The 24880-nt window shown below is 35.6% G+C and overlaps 1 protein-coding gene across 15 annotated transcripts in view; it reads left to right on the top strand.

Annotated features, from left to right (window-relative positions):
* kcnma1a (potassium large conductance calcium-activated channel, subfamily M, alpha member 1a) overlaps positions 1-24880 on the top strand; it is a 733327-nt gene that overhangs the window by 491160 nt on the left and 217287 nt on the right. For all 15 annotated transcript variants that reach the window (XM_051923733.1, XM_051923735.1, XM_051923728.1 and 12 more), the window contains exon 6: positions 18358-18433. In XM_051923733.1, coding sequence (XP_051779693.1) covers positions 18358-18433 — 76 coding nt within the window. The remainder of the gene's footprint in view (positions 1-18357; positions 18434-24880) is intronic.

Below are 24880 nucleotides of genomic sequence, written 5' to 3' on the forward strand. Positions count from 1 at the left end.
CAGTAAAAGGAAGAAAATAGTCTAACAAAATGAATATGTGAGGCACTAGAGGTTAAATTAGTATAAAAGAATGGAAAACAGAAAGTTGAAAAGTTCAGACCAAAAAGCATGAGGAGGTGGGCAATTCCTAAACATACTAAAACATGAATGGAGCTTTCATTATACAACGGTGACAGTTAAGATTCACCGTCAGGTCCATGGTATAATGTTTATAAGGGTAAGATATAAACAGCTTATACAGTATATTTAAACTTAATATGCTGATGATTTGGGTTTTTAGCAGAAAACATGATAGTTTTAAAAAACAATCTGTATGAAATAAAGGGGACACGGGGAAGATTGCACTGTCAAATTGAAATTATGGATAATTGCCTGAAGAATGCCTTACAAAGAATTGCGTACACCTGGCTTTATAATGGGGAAAGAGAGCAAAGGAAAAAGAATAAAAATCCCTTTTTGACAAAGATTTTGTTTGGTTTTCATTGGTAGAATTGATCTTTTGGTTTAGACCTCAGCTTGTCTTTAATCTTTCTGTCATCTTCTGATCCTTCTTATTGTGTTTGTGTTATTTCTTCCTTTAAAAAGATAGACTGTATGATTAATTGAGTCCATTGGAAACTTAAAAAAATGGTTAATTTTCAAGGGCATTCTAACATTTTTACAAATGTATGAGGAGATTGCAGGATTAGCCATGAAAATAAAAAAAATACTCTTTCAAACTTGCAAGTCATGGAAGGAATGCCTCTAAGTTAATTAAGAGACAACTTTTAAATGAAGCAGAAACATTATTAAACACTAAATTTTAAAATGTTTCAACTAATCCAGCATTAACAATTCATACTAATTTTTTAAAGCCATTCCCTGCACATTGATGGTTATACAGTGCTGTATGTAAAGCGAATAAAGACTATGCAGTTGGCATGACAAGGTGCATTTTTATTGTGATGATACTTGAAATTAAATAATCACAATTATAATTTCAAAGGCAACAATTATCAAGCATTAATTTTGTCATAATTGTACAGCTCTATTAAAATGTTCAGCTCATTGCATGCACCATGTAAATGTGCAGCCTATAAACTCCAATGCTGTATGTAATTAGTTAAAGTAAACCACAATTCAGTGTATATTCCTTTTGATCTAAACCCTCCAAAACTTTGTAATGGTACAAGATTACAGATCAAATCATTATATTCAAATCTGATTGAAGCTAATTATATTTATACCCAAAATTCCCATTATTACTTCTGTTAACCTATTTCAGATCAAAACAATAATTTCCTGTAAAAGTGTGTTTATCAATGACCATTAAAAAAAAGTCAAGACCAGCCACTAGATAAAACAGGAATTGGCAAGAATATTTTACTCATGGGCAATTGTATCTATATTACTAAACGAAGGTTGTATATATGCACAGATGCCAGACTCACTGAAGCGCACGCGCACTGCGCCCCAGAGTCAAACCCAGCGGCTTCCCAGAGTCAGTAGGTGGCGCCCAAACAACACAACACAACCTGTAAACCAAACTTCACATCACAATACAACCGCCGCCCGAACGCGAACACCACCGCATATACAACCTTCGTTTAGTGATGTTTGTATATATGCAATGAAGAAGCACCGAAAGCGCCCCCGAGTCAAACCCAGCAGCTTCCCAGAGTCAGTAGGTGGCGCCCAAACAACACAACACGACCTGTAAACTAAACTTGAGGTAAAGCGTGCACGCCAAGTTGTATATATGCACAGATGCCAGAGGCCACAAGCAAGCCATACACACTACCACTGCTGCCCGAACGCGACCGCCCACACCACCGCATATACCACCTTTGTTTAGTAATGTACCCCTCCAAGCCTGGGTCCGCTGCCATTGTCACTTCACTACCGACACAGCCATAGAAAAAAAAAATGAGACCGCATGGATAAAAACAATAAATGAAGGCACCTACAACGCACTTCTGAAACACCAGAACCAGATGAGTCATGGCTCCAAAAAGAAACCGCTTCAGTACAAATATGTTTATTTAATTAAATGAAAATTTTTCCAGGACGCACCCACCCTCCATGATTTTTCATCCCTCCAAATATCGGAGGGAACAGAAAGTGATTGCCATTCTTGGATTTGCGATTCTTTTGAGAATCGCGGTTTGCTGGTTTAGCATATTCCGGGGTAAAGAATGCCAGTAAAACAAAAATATTAACCACTGATAAAGAAAGAAAGAAACAAACAAAGAAACAAAGAAAGAAAATACTACTACTAATAATAATGAATATCATATACAGAAAAGTTACATAGTACTTCTGATACATCCAATTAACCTATAATTGAGGCCCATTGTCTTAAAAAATTTCCTAGGCTTCACAGCTGGTGTCTTATAAATGCAAAAATCACACAGCTGTTCTTTTGTGAATGCCAAAAAAGAGACAAGAAGAAACCCAGCTAATTAAATAATAAAATCAGTTAGAGGTGAAATGACTCACTAATTGTGAAACTGGTTGGCACAAAAAACTACAGCCACATGGGGTTACTAGGACTGAGTTTAAGATCCACTGTTGTAGATGAATCTTGCAGAGTCTGTGGCTTTAGAATTTATCAGAATAAAAGTATAATCTTCCCAGGGAACTTACTCACATGGCAGATTAGTGCATATTTAGCTAAAGACCTCGAACAGTTTAAATATTTGGGAGTCACAGTCACAAGGAAATTCAAAGATATTTTTATACTCAGTTTTTGCAACCGAATGGAAAGCACCAAATTAATGTTAGGTGGTCAACTCTTTAGCTCTCTTTAACTTTGGAGAATTTATATTGTTAAAATGCAAAAAGAATCTTACTCCAGTTCTCTCCATATGTAGCTATGAAGATTTGCATCACTTGCTCAGAATATGGAATCAACATAAGAAACACTTCAAGGCAGACATACTACTTTCTGCTGTTTCAGCACAGTATAATTTTATATTGTAGTCCTCTTTAACTTACCCAGTATTTAATTCATGAAAGGCATCATATATCTGTTTCATATAGTATAATAACAATGTGATGGAATCCTTTGATCAGTAACATCTTAAATATGTAATTTCCAAAATACATATTTGTTTCTATTTACAAGTTAGAGACTGCTATTTATTGTGCACTATGCAAATGGAACATCGATTATAAATACAAGATAAGACACATTGTCCTACAGAAAGTAACTTCTGAAAAGGCTTTAGGGGTTTATGTTGACTGAATGTTTTCATCATCTAAGCAATGTGCAATTAAAAAGGCAAATAAAACATTAAGATTATATCATACTGCTGAATATAAAGCAAGACTGCATCTTGAGTATTGTGTGCAGTTCTGGTCACTATTCTACAAAAAAGACACAGCAGCACTGGAAGATGTGCAGGTGAGAGCAACCAGGTGCATTCCAGAATTTAAAGACATGTTGTACTGTGACAGGCTCAAGTAGATGAAACTACGTGTTAACGTAATCTAGGTCTTAAAATTCACAAAAGCATTGATAACATTCACACAGTAATGTACAGTATTTTGGCTAGGAATGAGAATAATATCGACAGTATTTCTGGACTTTATCAAATAATGACATGATGTGAACTTCTAAACTGTTAGAATTTTAATTAGGAGTAGAGGATTTTGTTGGCAGTTTAAGTAAATGCAACTGTTCTAACAAAGCAAATTCTTAGGTACCCCAGATCTGCTGAGAACTTCAGTCTGGCTCAGATCATTGAGTGTACTGACAAACTGAAATTTTCATATAAAACTGTACTGCTCATTTTAAATATCATTAGTTCACCAGTCCCTTCTAATTTCACATATAACTGGAAACAATTATTTTTTAAATGCCCATTCCCCTTACAATACAAGCACAATCCCTTCAAAATGTTATTTTACATAGAGTTTGATCTTTATTGTCTAGAACAATAGTAGTTTTATTATTTTTCGTTTTTCTTTTCTTTTCAGAAAAAATGTGTCTCCAGTTTCAATAGAAAGTGATTATATGCTCTGAATTATTTCTATCTGTTCATGTGACAAATGAATATTTCTTTTATTCGTTTAAAGTGTTTTTATATGCAAGAAACTAGTGCTGTCTCTTCCCAACTAGTATTGGATGGTAAAGTTTTAAATACACTAAAGGAAAAAGGTCTCAAATAGATCTGTTTCACAGCCTCAAATTAAGCCTGTGTTTTATGGCTTTATTTTTATATATTTTTTGTCAGGCTTGTCAAAGATGGAGCAAAATTCATGTATGAGGTTTGTTAAATTTGAGCAGTAAGGATGATTGCTGGAATAAATTGTTGAAGCCCATTCCGAAGCCTTATCTATTAACAATTAAATGATATAAGCTATTTTTACCCTATCAGAGGCCAATATGTACTGGCTGCATTTCAAATTCAGATTCCTTTAATTTAACCAAACTTGCATTTCATAGGGTCTCAAGGTAATAGAGGAGAGGTTCCTTTTTTACTTTTAGTGACAGCTATGTAGCTACAGCAGTATGAAATCCCCTTATTTTTTCCTGAATGGTTTAATTTGATTTGCCAAACAAGGCATTTGTGAGTGCTCATATTTTCTGTTCTGAACTTTTTGTAGAAGTTTTGTTAGAAGCAGCAGAGATGCTAACAATTTGCTGAGAAAAATCATTTCAAACTGTCAAATAAGCACAGTTTAATGATATGAGGTGTACTAAAGCAAAAATAAAATACTATACTATAAAAGTTTGTTACATTGCCCTAAGTCTTTCCTTTGAGAATAAGACAGTTCACTGTGAATTCCCCCATGTTTTACAGTGCAAGTTTGATAACCTCACATGTCACATGACTTTGGATCACATGATTTACAAAGTAGTGCCATTGCTGTGAATATTGTGGTTGTGCCCATGGAAAACCCAGAATAGTGATATCCATTAAACAAAATGGTGATGTGATAAGGTCACAGAAAATAGCTCTAATGAATTCTGCCATAGAAAGGGACAATTCTATTAGTACTGTATATCAGGAAAAGAATGGAATTCGGTTATTCATAACATACACTTTGTATCAGTTTATGCAAAACTGTTATCAATCCTAGGGTTTTTACACTCCCTATCATTTCCATACATTATTATAGAGTTATACATTTTTAATTTGAAATTTTTATCATATTTGCTTATTTTTGGCACAATGATCAGGATTTTATCAAATAGCCATTTTGAGATGCAATGTTCTTTCAAGATCCTGTGAGATTTTCACTTCATTACGGGATGGGTATTTGAGATGATGGTATGAAGAGTATCCTAGTTTTGGGATAAAATCAAAGTAATCTTCTGTGAAAGTGCTTGTGTTTCTTTTGTTAGTTTGTTGCTGAACTTTGCCTTTTGGATTAGTTCACTATCTTGTTCTTTTGACCTATTGCTCGTTATTAACCAAGATTTTTGCCTCACTCCCTCACAAGAAAGCCACTTTTATCTCTTGATCATATTCTTATTAGCAATTATAATCTAGTTGTCCATCACTCACTCAGAATATGAAACCAATGCAGGTAGCACTTTAAGGCAGAGAAGCTCTTATCTGTTGCACCTTTACTTGATAATCACTTTTTTCTAACCTTTCAAACCTAAACAGTATTTAATATTTGAAAAAACATTCTGGTTTAAAACACTTAGAGATTTGTACAGTATATAGATAATGTCTTTATGTCTTATGAACAATGTACACTTCAAATTTAACATCCCATCAACACAGTTTTTCCACTAATTTCAAATCAGAAATTTTGCTAAAAGGAACCTGCCCAATTTTCCTCACCTTTCACCCATTTCTATTCCAGAGGCAATACTAATCAGTCTTGAAGACTCAGACAGCATCTCAACAATATATAAAAATATTTTAATGTCCCTTCCTTTCAAAGATCCCAGATCACAATGGGGAAAGGATCTTTCACTTAACATCTCTGAAAAGGAGTGGAATGCCGCTCAGCTCTGCACAGGATACACTGCAGCTCCATATGCGCAAAACATTCAGTAATCAATCTTAAAATCTTTTATCAAGCACATTTATCTCATTTAAAATTGTCCAAAATATATCCAAGGCAGGATTCAACATGTGAACATTGCAATTTAGCTCCAGCCTCTCTGGGCCACATGTTTTGGGCATGTACCAAATTAATATGATTCTATACAAAACTCTGGTGTACTACCGGATGGGCTTAAAGTGGAGAAGAACAAATTGATTATAAATGTTTATACCACACTACTAGCACGTGGACTTATCTTGCTCAATAGAAGAATCCCAGCCCACCTGTTATAAGCCAGTCGGTAACTGATGTTCTATACTATTTGAAACTGGAAAAAAACCTTAAATTCTCACTTAGAGGAACTGTTCAGAACTTTTTTAAAAATATGGTAAGATCTAATTAACCAAATCTTAGAATAAGCATTTATATCAGGGAAAGGGACATTCTTCTCTATTCGCTTTTTTTTTTTTTTTTAAAAGATGTTTTCTTGTTGATGGCTCTGCTCTTTTTCTCTCAGGTGGGAGCTGAATTATGGTTTGTTAAGTTTGACATGATTGTTTGGAATGTTATTTTCTTCAAATAATACCAAGAAAATTAAAAAAATATATACAGTATAAGCCTCCAGTTTGAACATAAAAAACACGCTGTAATTCATCCTAAAATTATTAATTATACATTTCTTTCTATATTAAAATTATCCAAAATATACCCTTAGGTGTAAATGATGCCATCTAGTAACAGCCTCACTATGTCACATGTTTTGAAATTGTCGTAGGGTAAAACTATTTCTTCACTTATCTGTCATATTTACAGTTATCCTTAATACTTCTTATGGTTTCGTTCAGAGTAACCCTGGATAGGATAAGATTATACTACAATAAACTCACTGTGATTTCCTATAATACATTATTAGCATTTTGACCGATTTTGTTTAACTGGAAGAATCTTCGCATGTATTTACTAATTTTATTCTAAAATAAGTCTGGTAGGCCTCTGTATCTGCTTCTGTATCTGTACAGTCTCTGCAGGTATCTGCTTCTGTATCTGTACAAAACTGGGTTGATGACTGCCAACATATTCAGATATTGCCAGCAAGTGATATTATTTAATTATTCAAATAAGGCATGTGCAAAAATGTCTTGATTATGTACTATGTCTTCTTTCCAAACACTGATATGGAAATTTGTCTTGGAAATATAAAGGAGTAAATTAAAATTTGGAAAAATCATGGTTTCTTTACCCAGTTCATTTCTAGTCCATACATTGTGTAACGTCTGTCTATTAAAAGTGGTAGAAGTAAAAGATTCTTTGAGAAGCAGTAATCACAAATTGGTTAAATATGAAATTTCCTAAATTGTCTCAACCTCTGTAGTGTTCTCCTTCTGGTGTTTTCATTTATACGAATAACTCTTTGGGGTTTTAAGTTTGATTTTGTTTCAATACATCTTAACCTTTTCTTTGCAAAGTTATATTGAATGTAATTTTGATTAGATTGTGCTGAATACAATATTACAGTATATGTCTAATAACTCTTTTTTTAACTCGTTCATTGCAAAACTAATAAAATGTATTGTGTTTCTGCTATAATATATTAGAAATCCCATACAGTATTTGAATAGTCCTAATGAACAGATGATGAAAAAATAAACTTGCCCCCCTCTTTGCCACTATATAGTATCTTATATTATCATGCCACACCTGCTATATCATATAGTGTTTTCCAGTTTCACTGTACAATTATACAGATATCAGACAGGACTTGTTATGTCTGAAACTGTTTAAATTTAGAATTAATATAACTTTTTAACATTTTCTTAAGATATCATACTACCAGAACATGAAATAAGATGAGATCATTCAGCCCATCTATTTTCTTTGGTTAACTAATAATAGTGTGTTAACGTATTCTTTTGGCAGGAGGGGCCCCTTTATAATATCACTCAATGGTTATTTGCAAACTTTCTTAATAACATAATGAAGTCTTTTACATTTGGGACAGATGCATATATGGAAACTTTCATCCCTCCGCCATCCACTGATGTCACTCTGAGCTAAACCTAATACCACTAAGTCTAATACCACAAGGATCAATGATTAAGTCAGAACAAGATCAACCACAGAAATCTAGTGAATCTTAGATTTCTGAGTCTGTGGCGAACTGTTTTCAGTTCTGTCAAGTAGAGCACCCAATGTTTTCATATACATGAAACACTCATCAGTTTATAAATATTTTGCAATTAACATCACCTAAAAGAGTTTGAAATTTGTAGTGCTGTTTTTAATTAAAAAAAAATCTAAGTTAACAGCAAAGTTCTTGGATACTAATCTGAAAAAAACTGCCTGAAAGTGTTGCAAAAGCAATAGTTCTAAGTGCCATTTAGATTTGTAATAGAAGCATTTTTAATTTTAGCTAAAGATAATTTGAAGAAAGCTAGGTTGTAAAACCAGTTCATCTGTAATATCATCCAGCAAGAGCAGTCTTCTATGGAGGGGATTGAAAGGTAAAGTATACTATAAGGTAGATGGTAGATGATAATATCTGACAAAGCTAAGGAAACATCCATCCAAAAGGAAAATAATTTGTAGAATAACAAAACATGAGTAAAAACATCCATAGGTATGCCCAAGTACATTAATGGCATATAGAGTTAGAGAAAGCTTCCTAATGAATTGTTCCTGTTGTATAAGTTACAGCCTATAGAGTGTCATCACTGAAGTTACAGTATGTGAATTGTTTTTTTTTTAAGATAACTGAACATTATTAAATACACAGTAGTAGTCCAGCAGTAGCGGCAGCCATTGCTTTCAAGTCAAGTGCATAAGACAAGTTTGTGAAATAATCAAATGCACACAACAGAATTTTCAAAATAAATAATATAATAAGCTGCAGGCCCCTTTGCCCAGGGGTATAGGAGAACTAAAAATACAAAAAGGATTGGACAGTTAATGAAGAATTGAGTGGAACACCAAGTATTAAGACAAAGTTGTTATATTATTATATAATATTTAATTTCCTAGAATGTGTGCAACCCAGTACCATCTTTAAACAGGTCTCTCAACTCAAAAATACTGCTGTTTAACCAGATAGGGCATTTGTATGGTTAACTTTCTAATAATAAATTCTTTCATTTTGTTAAATATTAGAGTGAAAGTATGCTACTAAAATGTGCTAATCATTCCGTTCTCTGCAATATTTAGGATTTGAAGAGCATATGATGTAATTGGGTTAATATCAGCTCTGAGAGATGTAGTGTTTAGCTTTACAAAAACCACCTGAGAAAGTTGACATAGTTAGGCCAAAGACAGCTCCGGAAAATTAAGCAGAAGCATCACACCAAAGTCCAAATGCATTTTCAAAGTAAGGATCTGCCAGAAGTTCTGTAATTGGTAAGACAGAGAAGTAGAATCATTAAACTAACAAAACTAAATTGGAGAACAGTATTCATTTTACAAGTCCATGTTAACTTCTGGCAGAACTCTGTGATAATTAAGAAACTATAATAAAATGAAGAGGAATATAAATATACAGATGCCTGAAAGGAGATGCCATTGAACTAATAACTATAAACATTTTAAGAGCTGGGAAAATCCTACATGGAAACAGTACTGCTTGTCCCAATTGATCTAATAACCAGAGTAGCTCTCATATAGTTTGAACAGTTTCACAATCCGTAGTAGGTCAGATCGGTGCTTCCTAAAAATGAAAGAGAATCATATGCATATAGAGGGATGCTGTATAATGAGAATTATGGTTGTGATTAGATCTGAATTGCAAATTGTAACCACCAGTAGCTCAAGTGACAATCCTTAAAGCACAGGAGTGTTTTGGGCATCAGACTGTATGAATCCAGTAATTTATCTTTTTCCATTGCATCCAGCATGACCATCTCCTTTGCGGATAAATGAGGAATATTAAGGGTGGATAAGAAATTGTTAATTACATACACAGCTGCTTCCAAAACTGCTACAATAAACAAAGGTAGAAATGGACAAACTGTGAATATCAAGGATGCTGAGAATGATAGGAATGGGGAAGCTATTTATTTATTTTAGGGTAAATATACAGTAAATAAATGATTCCAAAAACAGCATAGGAAACATAAATAAGATCAAGATATATACTTGTACTCTATTCAAGCCACAATATTAAAGACTTGTGGTCGGACATGCTATGATGTGCATTATTCTTCATCTACTGTCAACAGGAATTGATGTAGTCATTTCTGACTATTAAGTGTTGTGACAGAGTGGGGCGCTCTCGCTCCCTTGAACCCTCGGATCAGACGCCAGACACCAGATAAAAGTCCAAATGTTAACTTTATTAATATAAATAAGTGCACAAAGCACCCTCCACTCCACAATTCTCAATAAACAATCAATAATCCAATACAATAATCACAATCCTCCACTTCCAGCAGCTCAGTTACCCTTCCTCCCAACTCGGCTCATTTGTCTGGGATTTCCGAGAGTCCTTTATAGTCCTTGACCCAGAAGTGCTGCTGAACTCTCAGTCCATGTGACTTCCTAGCACTTCCGGGTCAGATCAACAGCTCTTCTTTTCATCCCGGAAGCACGTCATTTCCTCTGTCCCTGTGACCAGGACGTACTTCCGGGTTATAGGGCAAATACAAGTCTCTGAGCCTCCCTGCAGCGTCCCCTTGCAGCCCCCATGGTATCCAGCAGGGCTGCGACGGAAAACTCCAATATCCATGATGCCCTGTTGGAATTCGGGGCACCTCCATGCTGCCGGAAGGGCTCCATCTAGCGGCATGGGGGTATTGGCCAGGATGAACGGCCGGCCATAGTCCACAATGTGAAACATCATCATGGTTTCCTCTGATTTTTTTTTTCATGATTAATTTTTTGTGAAGTCAAATTTTTCTGGGCTGGAGGGTTACGAAATTGATTTATTAGTGAAAACCAATTTTTCCTGTTATTGCCAAGAATTTCTTATCATTCGGACAGTGAGCCAGTCAGGGACATGCAACTTTAAAGACATATATTTATTTTGATTTAATTACTTATCTATGTATTTATTTTTTGCCTTGGAACCAAGTCTTAGCAAGCTGCAAAATTAATTATTTTGTTAACATTTATAAAAAGTTTGCGGGCTATTTTTTTCATTTTGATCTACCCACCTTGGGTTTTGACTCCAAAGTGTTTATCAAGGGCCACTTTTAGGCATGTTTCTTTTTCGATATTGGGGATATGCAAGTAGCTTCTCTTAGGATGGATTGGCTTTTGAATTCCAGAGAAGATGTCGTACTTATATGTTGTAAACTGCAGACAATGGTTCTGGAAATTGGATGTGATAAATTTGGGTAATGTTGTAATACAGTGTATTGTTTGAGATTGATGGTAAATGATCTGCTCTGTGTGCCGTGCCTTTTACCTTCTAAAGCCTTATAAAGTGTTCTTTGTCCTTAATATAACTAGACATATTTTAAAGTTTCAAGGCTATGAGGTAATTTTTGGAATTGATGTGAATATGGGTATTTCTTCTCTACTTCATAGGTCTCCACCCACACTTGAACAGCTAATTCCTCACTCTACTCATTCTCTGTGCAAATTTGTCATGGATTTGGGCTTGATAGACCTATTTTCACTGCTTAACCCTGCTTCCAGGACTTGTTCCTTTTTTCCTTGTGCTATAAATTCAGCTCAAAGATTGATCATTTTTTGTCTGTCACTGGCCTGACTCTTTAATCAGCTCCACTTCCTTATGGTACCAACATCCAGTACTAACTTGCTTATACCTATCAATTTTTGCACCAGTGTTGATTTAATTCCTTTTTCCTACAAAAACCTAAATTAAAATATATATATATTGGCTGTATTGAAGGAGTTTATAGCTAATAAATCTAATTTAGTTCATGATCCTGCATGTGTGTGAAAGGTGATTGGGGGGGGTAATACGGGATTTTATGATTAGTTTCTCATTAGCATTAGCTAGAGAGAAAAGAGTGAAAGCACTGGAGTTAATTTTTGATCCTTGGAAGATGTGTGTCCTTGTGTGGCAGATTAGGAGGTTGGGGATGTCATTGCTAATACTCATTCTGAATCAAAGGATAAGTTTGGTATTTTTCAGTCAAAGTTATTTTTTAACAATCATGAAATATATTAGTTTGCCACATGAAATTGTGTGCTAAAATGAAACATATTTTGTAAACTTTAAAAAATAACTAGACCGTTCTTACATTTTATAATAGAGTTAATAGATACCTGAGTCCCATTGTGAAGAACAACTTTACAATTTACCAAATACCTCCATTTTTCAAGCCAAAAATGTTATTGAGTAGTGATCCATGTCTTGAGATTACAAACATATTGCCAAACAGCCTTTCTTATCATTTTAAGAAGGAAAAAAGCAAATAAGCAAATCATTGTTGTGATATTCAGGGTCTTTCAGCATCATACACTTTTGCCTGGGTGCTCTAGTTAGATTGATCAGATTCCCCAGCCTGTGCCTGAATATTGTTTATATATAGTTAGGGTTACCATATTTCAAAAAGCCAAAAAGAGGACAAAAAAAATGAAACAAAACTGGTTTAATGTCTTGGAGTTTTTCTCCACCTCAAGGGGGATGGTGGTTGAGCATACTTGTAATTACTTCCATAATGTGCATGGTCCACAATTTGAGAATCACTCATCTATGGCATTGCTGTTGCAGATTCATCTGATGTTTTTTAAAAATAATTTGGTAGGCAATACGTTAAAAAAGGGGGTGAATTGAAAAAAAAGTAAGCCTGGTTGAGAATGGTACTGTAAGTGTAAAAAACCCAGACAAACGAACAGTTAAGTAAAATCTGCCTGGACACCTGGATAGGTGCCTAAAAACCCTATACACAGCTCACTTTTACTCAACCACAGCCATCTGAAGGCCCTCTCTGCTGACTCTGTGCTTTTGCTGATGACCTGCTTTCTTTGTGCCACCTCAGTGTCCAGGAGATGAAATGACTGGCAAACCCTCTAGAGCCCACCTCTTTGGGCAAATATTGTTTCCTCCACCCTTGTCTGCAGCATTTCTCCACCGAGTCTGGATACCTGGCATGCTTCCTCTCTGTGGCCTCCTCCATCCTAATTTCCCAGGGGACTGTAAGCTGCAGCATGATTACCTGTCTTGTTGATTCTGACAATACTGTATTTGGCCTAAGCATGGTTGCAGTGATGGACTAGAGTTGCTTCCCTGTTTCAACCTTCAACTGCCAATGCTGGGCTGCTACAAGAAGCCTTGACTGCACCCTTGGTTGAGCCTGTGTCTTACCTCCTGCTTTAACAAAGAGAATCATCCACTTCAAGGTTCAAGAGTATTTATTGTCATTTCATCCATATACAGTAGTACAGCATACAGTGAAACAAAACAACGTTCCTCCAGTACCATGGTGTTACATAAAACACCGGACAACGAAGAATCCACGACACATAACATAAAGATACATAATATATAACAAGGTGCATGTGAGTCAAATTTATATACATGGACACTAGTTGTTCTGATGTCCATGTACTACTGAACAGCGGAAAAAAAAAAAAACAAAATAAAAAATACTACATAAAAACATTATTTTGGTCCGGAGAGGCCGCTGCGAGCTGCCGCCGCACCGCCAACATCCACCAAAGTCCTGTACTGGCCAGTGGTGCTTGTGCTGAATAATTGTCAGGTGTATCAGGTACCATCCTCAGCACTTGATCATGGTGCCACAATAGTGCCCATTTCCCAGGGCTTTTACCCAATTGCTAAGAGGCATGCTGGTGTTTTAGCTTTGCTCCAACTGTAGAGCTTAGATCAATTGGGGAGCTAATATATATCATGATTGTTAAGACATAATTTCCTTTAAATATTCTACTCATGCAAATGCAGAATTTGTGATTTGTTGTACCATGGCACATTATAATGCATCCAGAGCTAAGTCAGTAAATTTTAGCATTTAAACTATGAAAAAATTAGACCTTTGTGGCTGGTTGGGTATGAATTGATAGATAGATAGATAGATAGATAGATAGATAGATAGATAGATAGATAGATAGATAGATAGATAGATAGATAGATAGATAGATAGATAGATAGATAGATAGATAGATAGATAGATAGATAGATACTTTATTAATCCCAATGGGAAATTCACAAAGGATTATGGTGAGAGTTTAATCAATATGATTAAGAATTTTTCTCCTGCTCAGTGCCTATAATTCTTGCCAACTCTGTTATTTGGTTTTTCTGATTACTAAAGGTGCCAGGCAGGTATGACCACTCTCACCCCTACCCTTCAGTATCTCTCTTAATCCTCCTGTCATCACTCTCCACTCTAAAGACCTGATATCCTATATATCAGTGTATATATCTTATCATAAAATATCACTTTTTAACAATTACATTTTATTACTACTCAGAAATGCCCCTCTGGGTCTTCCACATGTTCTGACATTGTTTAACCCCTTTGAAAAAATATTGGTCTACAAGGTTATTTGGACCAAATCTGCCCTTCACTCTCTGATTTCTGTTTGTCAACAAACTGTCCACTTTTCAGGAGATAACTACTTAAAGGATTTAGATTGGGATTTTATCTATAATTTGCTTGAACATTCCGGTTGATTTTGCGACTTCTATCATCACGCTTAGTATCATAGTTTACTTACAGGAGCGATTTATTCACACTAGTTTGAGACAGAGACTGCGGGCCGAGGGGAGGGGGAAGCGTGACATCTGGAGTGGGGAGCTGCATGGGGCCCTGCTCATTCACGCACCATGCTTCAGAGTGTACCTTGCCTCCAGCTAAGCTAGCAAACGAGAGAACTACATACCTAATTTAGATCTTTTTTTGCTATAATTTGCTTGAACATTCTGGTTGATTTTGCGACTTCTCTCATCGCGCTAAGTATCATAGTTCGCTTGCAGGAGTGATATATTTGCGCTAATCCAAGACAAAGGCTGCGGGCCGAGTGAAGGGGGAAGTGTGATGTCAGGAGTGGGGAGCCAGGCGGGCCCTTCCTCACTCACACCCCTGCCTCCATTTGAATCGATCTACCTCTGGCCACATTTTTGAGTGTACCTTGCCTCCACTTAACTAGCGATACTTGTTTGTTTATTGATTTTTAAAGTTTGTTCTGTTTCACTACTATGTGGGCTGATCCGCAGGGGACAGCTAGTTATATATATAGTAATGCTTTCAGTCATTTATTAGAAGAGCGTTTCTCATCCTTTAAGTATTTGCAACCCAAGTTTTCATAACAATTTTAATTGCGCCCCCCCCCCCTAACATTTTTTGAAACCCTAATAAAATTTATTCCTATATTTTTTGCTGCCGATACGCCGCTACAAGTTTAAAATTTCCTTACGAATAGCGAAATTATGCCACATATGGCAACATTCGTGCCCCACAGTTTGAGAACCGCTGAAATAGAACAAATAAGGCAAACAGAATACTTTATGAACTGCAGCAGCAGTAGCTTACTGCCATTATGTAAAGTCATCAAAACAGAAATGTATGATAATAGGAAGAGTTTTGATTTAGTCAGCAGATCCATCAGGTTAAAAAGCTGTCAGTTTATCCAAGACAAAAGCAGAAAGATTATCCCTCTGATATATGTTAAAATGTTCAGTTTATTACAATTCACTACCTTACCCATCAGTGATGCCTTGGTCATACCATTCCTTTGCTTGATAGCTTTTTAAAAATAAAGAAATTATTTTATTACTATCACAAACTGCACCTAAAGAAGTATATGCAAAAATGGTACAGCTCAGTAAGTAGCATTAATGCTGCTGTAAAGAAGCAGAATGAGAATTTAACATCACATCCTGGGATTACTGTGCATTACTGAGGACACATTGACAGAAAATACATTCAATGAAACGTTTGTATGTGCCCATTGAAAAAATGTTGCCTGCAGGTTCTTTGGATGATACTTAACTTACATATTACATGTCCACTTTGAATTTTGTCAGTGATTTATCTATTTTAAGGTTACAGTTACCTTAAAATGTGTAGAAGACCAGATATACTAAATTGTTTCTAATTTTGCTGTGTGGGCAATTATGAAATGTTTTACCAATGAATGATTTTATTGCCATTCATTACATGCCCAGAATGCTAACATGCTGGATATGTTTATTTAAGAATTTTTGTGGCCTTTATGTGATGTATTAGCTAATAGTGCAGTCATCATTAGTAAGTAATCTGTGTTTATGATGGTATTAGTAAATTTACTTTTAAAAGCACATATACATACAGCTATAGGGTAATTTAATGATCAGAATTAAAAATAAACTATGTTAGCATACAGACATTTTAGTTTGCTGCAGTCTGACAGCATGTATCCATTAAAATGCACCCTTCAGTAACAAAACAGATAAAATATTTTCTATGGTAAACAGTTGTGATTAAATCAGGATTATTATTATCATTTTTTTCCTTTCCAATTTCAGCTCAGTTTAATCCGTTGTGGAATTCAATGATTGCCAGGGCTTTTCTAAACATAGTTAGGCTCTAGCAGTAAAATGGGTCATGTGACCTGATGGGTTAAAAAAAAAGAGAAATGTGTTAAAAATCTGCCTTGAGATTACAGAAGTGGTCACATGAGCCACAGACTGTTAAATGTTTGTATACCTCTTCACTCAAGACATTTAATTTTACTTTGAAACTCTAGGCCTTAGGTTCGGTTTCTGCATTTCTGTGTTGGTGATTCCCAAAGGAGCTTATAGTGTAATATCCTGATGGAAAAAGGATTTTTAAGCTGCAGTGCATGACTGATCATAGCTAGTGTAGAGCAGGGGACTCGTGTTGAATCTGATCTTTAATGGAAGTGTGTGTGTTGTTTTTCTTCTTGTCCTCTTAATACAACATTTTATTTTTTAGCTATAATTTGTTTCAGTCAGTATATAAGTGTATATTATCACAGTAGGATGTGTCTGACTAAACTAATGTCCCTAATGAGTCTAAGAGGAATGGCATTAGGAAGGATCTTCTTTGCGTTTTGTACGAAACAATATAAGAAGCAATCTCAAAAGGGGAACAAAAACAGCAACAAACTGCAAGATGTGTGCTGCTAATGTGGAAAATCAAGACTTTATCTTTTTTTTGGGGAATGAATTTTTGTAAGTAACAGCAAAAGCTCCAAAAGTACATTTCCATAATCATGATTCCCACTAAGATGCTTGTCTATCGGGGGACTGATGGTGGTACCCGTACAGAAACAGTTAGAAGCACCAGAAGACGTAAGAAGTCATGTGGAGACTTGTTTCAGAATGGGTACCGTGTCAAGCCTGGGTATGGGTTGGCTGGAGACAAGCGTGTAAGGAATAATCTTCAAAGTTCCTTGGCCTCCTGCTACCATGTTGTCTCTTATTGGGGTAAGCCTAATTACATGTAAGATTGTTATGTGTATTAGAACTTTTCTTGTGTTTTGGATCCTCACATTGGTTACTTTTGAAATCCTATTTCATAAAAGAAAACATATTCTATTTATATTTAAGCATGGTGCAAAATTATTAATGTGGTAAATGTACTGCATTTTTGGCAAATACAAATAATTAGTTCTATGTAATATTTACTTAGATACTAGAAATGAAGTCAGAAAAATTACACTCAGAAATAAAAGCACTTTGTTTAAAAAAATGTCTTAGTTTGTTGTGACAGATTCCTAGTGACCCTGTAATAAAAAACATGGGCTTGGAAAAAGGAAGGTTGAGTAAAAAACACTTAAACACTGAACCTAGACGTGCAAAAGCTGGATTCATTGTGTGACATTTCTACCTGATTCTTAAATCAGATTTGTTCATCAATGGTAAATCATAAAATATGTTTCTGGAAGCGTACTAAGATTTTGAGATGATAAAAAATCTATCAAGCATTACCAGTTCTTGTTTCTGTCCATAGATTTAACTGATGTCATTTTTCCACAGTTTCTACACATTTGGAGGTTTGTGTCACTGAAATCGATTAGTTCAACTTTGTCCTTTCACCTGCTTGTATTTTTAGTCCAGGAGTTCATTTCATTCTTTTGTTTATAATCTGACAATTAAGTCTGAGGTGACCAGATATTTTAGAACTCCTCTCCACTTGTCTATATGTCTTTCATACCAAACAATAAATTTGAACTGATCAGAGAAATAATTTTTTTCACTAATTATAAAGCACCTTAAATTAGTTTGGTACATCAATTATAACATTTAACACCTGCATTTGTTTTACTTGCTTGTTAATATTTAGTCACTGCGTTATTTGCTTGATGTTAGAAAATGTCTTTGCTAGATATTCAAAGGTATTTGACACCTTTTTAAAAAATGTATGTGTTGAGCTTTGAAAAAAATAACTTAATATTGAAGTGAATGAGTTCCTGCTTAATAATTGTAGAAAACTTTTTATGCAGGTCTGAGGTTTCTAAGGGCCTTAAGATTGATACAGTTCTCAGAAATATTGCAGTTTTTGAATATATTAAAAACAAGGTAAGTCCTTCACCATATATGATCAATGAATTGTAGTTTTTCTAACAATATTAATATTATTTTACAGAGGGTTATTTTTTGAAATATCATATTTAGTGAACGTGTTTGTGGTAAAATGATCATTCAGTCACTGGATTTTAACCCAGTAAAGTATAAATGAATTATTTCACAATTACTGTATATTGCATGCATGTGTGGACTGTTGGACATAATATCAGCATTCTGATGTTTAAACCTAATATAGGCTGACTACCCATAATCATGGTTTTTATATGTCATATGTTTTTAGAATAATCATACTAAAGCCTCAAATGGCTCTAAATGCAAAATTTGTATTTGCTATAAAAATACTTATATTGCCAGTTGTCTTTTCTTTACACATGTCAGCAATTGAAAAAAATAAAAACAAAACCCAAAAACAGATTATTGAGAACGAAGCCGTTTTATCTGATTTTGTGCAAATTATGTTATATTGTACATTGCATATGTAACTTTATTTCTCTTTTGGCAAAATGGAACGTATTAAGAAATGCACATTCTGTGTTCATTTAATATAATATTGTAAGGTACAGAATAAAAATGACATAAGAATAAACCATACCTATCATGAAAAATTAATAACTGATTACTTAATGAAAATTAAATAAGAATTATATTTTCAAAATGCAAAATGCTGGCACACATCTCAATCTGTAAATTGTTTGTTGTTACGAAAACTACACCAGTTTCTGTATAGCAGAGAATTAAGTCTTTTGCACAGCTGTTGAGAAGAGCTTATAGATCAACAAAATGTTTTAAATTAATCCTTTCATTCAGTTTGCAGTGGTTGAAGCAAGGCTAGAGATACTTCTCAGGATATAAATAAATATTTTAATGATAGTCAAAATATGAATTTTTGAATAACATCTTTATATGTTTACAGTCCAAAAACAATGCTCTATTAAATTAAATAAAAATGAATAATGTTTATCTTAATACTTTAAACAAAATGTTCCTTTTCAGTTTCAAGGATTTCATGTCAGATTCTCCACTGTTGTATAAAATGTTTAATTGAAATGTCATGTACTTTTGAGCTTATAAATGTACAATGCAATGAGACGTACACAAGGGATACTTCCTGCAGTCCATAGAAGGCTGCAGTAGTTTCTGCATTTTAATATAGTATGTTTCTTAATCAAAGACTAAAAAAGCAGGTTTTAATTAGATTGTCCCCTTAGTTTAACTTCATTTTCCCCATTTCTGCACTTGATTATTTAATACAGAATTAGCAAAGGGGAGGTTGGGAGCATGGACTAATAGTGCACTGCCACCCACCACACGATGAACCACCTGGCAAGCTGTGTATTAATGCTGAGACAGGGTGGTCTGCATAGCTATACTTACTTTGTGGTGGATTCAGTAATATTATGTTTTATATATTTTTTTTTCTTTTGTAAACTGCAGACAATCTGTATTTAATAGGCTCAGGGTGTGAGTGATTATTAATATGTGCCTTGTGTGCAGAACCAGATGCTTACTTTCATATTGTTTAAATAAAGTTGAACACCTATTTTAAAAAAGTTAAGAAGGTGACATAACATTCACATGAAAGAGTCAGAATACAGTCCTGAGAACTAAGCTGGAGTAAGGATTATTGAATGATGTACAATCATAAACTGTCCCAAACTGTGCGTTCATTAAGAATTCCCAATATGAAGAGGAAAATTAGATATTACAAGACTGTGCATAAGAACAGAAACAAATCAGCCTCTGGTTAAACGACTGGCTACAAAATTAAAACCTGCACACTGCATATGTTTATCCATGGACTGAATTGAGTATAACGGACTGTAAACTCTTGCTCATAGCTAAGTCTCTCAATTTGGTGGACAAACTTCACCATAGCAAGAAACAATGAAACAACATTTTAGTAGACAGATGACTGTTTAACAAACATGCCAAAGGTTATCATATATTGCATTATTCTGTGTCTTCACTTACTGTTAACTGGATCTAGTATGTGTGGTAACCAGAGGGCATACAGTGCCCCATACCCCAAACACAACAGTCACAGAGGCCAAGTTCAGCACATAAGACATGTTTATTCACATGGGTAACACTTCTGTCTCGTTTTCCACAGTATCATAACTCCCAAGCACAATACAATACAGCACTCTTTCTTTCCTTCCTTCCTTCCCTCCTCCTCGTTCTGCCTTCACTCCTCTCCTGGCAAACTTCATCCACTTCCTCCCGACTCTGGCTCCTGAAGTTGTGGCAGCTGGCCCCTTTTATAGAGAACCTGATCTCCTTCCAGCTGCACTTCTGGGTGTGGCGGCAGCCCTGCAGAAGAGGGCTCAGCCATTTTCCATGCACCCCCTAGAGGGGGCCACGAGCCCCAGCAGGGTTGAGCTTCCCTGCTCCAAACCTGTGGCACTGTAGCAAGCCAGGGGGCCTGCCCTCTGTCATCCCGGAGGAGGTATTGCCCCATGCAAGCTCCTTCCCCAGGTTTTTCCATTATGGAGGCATCCCAGCTGGGTATGAATCCTGGCTGTCCGTTACATATGGTGCGCATACTCTCTCTACTTAATTTTCAGATGACAAAGTATTAAAACCATTCATTACATCAATTTGTTTTATAATACTACAAGATTTTTAATGTTTTACTTATATTTTTAATCTATTAAAATTTTAATCATGGTGCACCATGTTGCATCTCAAGTACCAACAATCATGAGAAAAAGTAATATTATAGTAATCATTTTCATAACTGGTACGAAAACATTTACAGAAATTAACTTTTGTGGCTCTTGATTTTTGATTATTCATTTTGAGGTTTTATCCTTTGGGTATTTATTACAAATTAACTTTGTTTTTTGTAATATGTTTTTATAGAAAGCCCATTTGGAGGTTATTTGCACATACAGATAAACTACACAACTGTGTGCATATATTCTTTAACAGCATGCATAAAGGGTTAAAAATTTCGCTTTGCTTCGGGCAGTAATTCTAGGTTGATTCAGTCAAGTTCCTAGTACAGTACACCACACTAGCCAAACAAGAATTTGTGTCTGACTTTTCTATTAAGGAGAAAATGGTGATTATTTTTGTTGCTTAACAACAGGCATTGTGTGAAAATCTTTGAAAATGTTATATTATGGACCATTCTTTCCCTTAAATACAACAACAGAATTCTTTGAAAGACTAAGTAAATTTTGGATTTACCAGAATTAAAAACAATACTAAAGCTTGGGCAGTGCACGTTACTAATGAGTGCACAGTATGTATGACAAGGCCGTGTTAAATGTAGGTGTCACTTTTTTTCAGTAACCGATTAGTATTTCCGTGTTCTAAAAAGATTAGATTAAGATTAGAGCTTCATTTACTGGGAACATTTTATTTTCACATTCTTGTTCTTTTTAGGGATAGAATAATCCCTTGACATTTGTAAGAGTTAGATTTTTTGACACACATATTGCTAAAAATTCTAATGTTATGTACTGTACTATTCCTTGACAACATGGCTTTAAAATTTCAGCCTTCTTTCTCATTTGAAACAACTTGGTCTATCAAAGTCTGAAGAGCGGAAAAACAAAAACTATGCTTGTGGAAAGATTTTGCACAAGTCAGCACCCAGCCTTTGCAGTCTATACAGTGTGAATGAAGGAAGTGTTCCTTACCTATTTTCCCTAGCTGACTACTCCAAACATCAAAGTGCATCAGAATAATATTAAATGGTTATGTGGGGTTTCTGAAATGTGAAATCAATAGGGACTACACCATCAAGATCATAAAAAAACTGCACACATGGTCTTCCTTTTGTTTTGGAAAATTGCCATGCTTTCAGTGTTTTGATAATTGTTTAGACTCTGCATCATAGCGATATATACAATATATATTTTATCCTCAGTTATGAAGCACTTCTGAAGTTTCTCCCAGTTCAAATTCAGTAGCTCAAGATTATCCATGGATCACTGATTGAGGTGACACTTAATTTCAGTAGTCAACATTTCAAACAACCAGTCTTCAGACTTTGCTTTTTTTTAATTGTTCGTGAACAATTGACTCATCTGAATCATAACTGACTCTTATGATTGCAGCATTTTCTGTTGTCATTGATGATGAAGCCTTGCCAGACCTTAAGTTATCATCAAGAGACATCCTGCCATGATGAAATTCTGCACCACATCTCTTGACTGTGACATATTAAGGAGTCTAGTTCTGGCACACATTGACTAAACAAAATGCATTTTTGGAAGGCATATTAGTCTGTAGTGTTAAAGAATCAATGGTAACAAAGTACAGTATATGATTTTGCTGTTTTTATCATCCATATTGTGTGATTCTGATTTAAGGAAGATACACTTAAACCATGAGTGCTAGAAATCTATGAATCAGACATGTATTTACTTAATTATTTATTTTTTGCCAGTTACAAATTAATACTGTAGAATATCTGTATTAAGGTCAAGTTTAAAACTTTTTGATCACCCCCATAAGGTACTGTAGATGCATGATCACAAGGTCAAACCACAGTTCTGAGTGTCTCATGACACTTAATTGGAACTACTATTCATTAATAATACAGTAGAAGCTATTGCAACTGTGTCCTTTCTGATCTCTTTCAATATAAAACAATAAGCCTTTTAACACTGATGTTTAGCTCTGTACTATTAAAGCTAGAGGCTGGACAAGCAGGTGTGGCAATAATAGTGCGAGGTAGAAGCAACCTTTTGGCTGGACCTGATGGTGTGAAAGGCAGACAATAGCTGGTTGCAACGACCTGCTGAGCAAAAGAGAGGCTTTACTGTGGCTGGAAGCAGTACAAGTTGGACATTGCAAATAGTTACCCTTCAGCCTGTGTTACAGTTTTCATTGGATTTTAATATTATCGTGCTTTTTTATTTGTATTAGATTTTTCAGTAATTTTTTGAAACTTCAAAAGTGAGCTCCATAAATAAAGAGGATCTATTAAACTGTTATTTTCATTATGGGTGATTTTAACCATAGTAACATGAAAGATGATCTGCCCAGATACCACCAACTGATCCACTGCCCCTCATGTGAAAAGGGAACATTGGATCACTTTTACACCAATATTAAAGGGGCATTTTGTCATTTCTCCTGTACTCCTCTTTGTAACTCTGACCATTCCATGATTAGGCTTGTCCACAGCTATAATTGGAAACTGGAACATTCAAAGCCCACCAGAACTATTAGCTGCAGATGGACTCCTGAGGCTGTTGGAAGGCTGAGGGACTATTTAGGCTCCACGGATTGGACAGTCATGGAAGACTGTTGTAGCAGAATAGATTAATAAACTGATATTGTGACATCTTACATCTCCTCCTGTGAAGATGCATGTCTCCCCACGAAGACCATTGTGAGATACAACAATGACAAGCCATGGTTCACCAAGGAGCTAAGGGTTCTCAGAGCTGCTAAGGACCAGGCATGCAAGTCTGGGAACGGGAATGAATATCGATCTGCAAGGCAGCAGTTTAATAAAGCTCTGAAAGCTGCACAAGCCACTTATGAAGATCAGCTGGAGAAAGGCTTTAGGAGTAACAGCCAGGCAGTGCAGGTTTCTCTGAAAAAACTTACAAACTATAGGCACAAGTGCTCCCAAGCCTTATCCTCCCCCATTTTGGCTAATCAGCTAAATAGGTTTTATTGCCAGTTTGATAAGGACATGATACCCTACTTGAACTCTGACCCTCTGCCTTCTATATCAACAGTCCCCCCCCCCCCCCCCCCCCCCCCCCCCCCCCTACTCTCTCACAGTCACTTCAGTATCACCATCACCCCTTCATTGAAGTCCGATTCACCTTCTTCAACTTCCCTTCCCCCAAATCATTCCTGTCTGCCCCATCCTATACATTCTGTAAAGCAATATGAGGTACTAAAACTTTTCAGGAAACAGAATATCAGGAAAGCAGCTGTCCCTGATGGAGTCTCACCTGGTACGCTTAGACATTGAGCAGATCAGTTAGCACCTGTCTTCACTGACATATTTAATATTTCTCTGCAGCTGGGTAAAGTTCTAGACTGCTTTAAAGTAGCCATGATTATTTCAAACTCCAAGAAGAATACAATCACTGAACTTAATGACTATAGTTCAGTTGCTTTGACCTTAGTGCTCATGAAAGTATTTGAACATCTCATGCTTTCCTACCTAAAGTCCATCACTGACCCTCTGCTTGATCCACTTTTGTTCATATATCGTACAAATCGCTCATTTATGCCCCACAACCTTCTTCAGCACCTGGACTTGCCTAACACCTACAGTATGTGAGGATCTTGTTTGTGGATTTCTGCTCAACTTTCAATACCACTGTTCTGGAGTTGCTTCAGAGTAAACTAATACAGTTAGGTGTACCCTATGGCAGTGGTTCTCAGGCCTTGTTTACGCAAGGCAACATTAACAATTCAGACATTTTTGCGGCCCACATGTTAGCCTTCGCTGGCATA

This window comes from Erpetoichthys calabaricus, chromosome 2 (assembly GCF_900747795.2).
Source record: "Erpetoichthys calabaricus chromosome 2, fErpCal1.3, whole genome shotgun sequence".
In the NCBI taxonomy this organism is placed as follows: domain Eukaryota; kingdom Metazoa; phylum Chordata; class Cladistia; order Polypteriformes; family Polypteridae; genus Erpetoichthys; species Erpetoichthys calabaricus.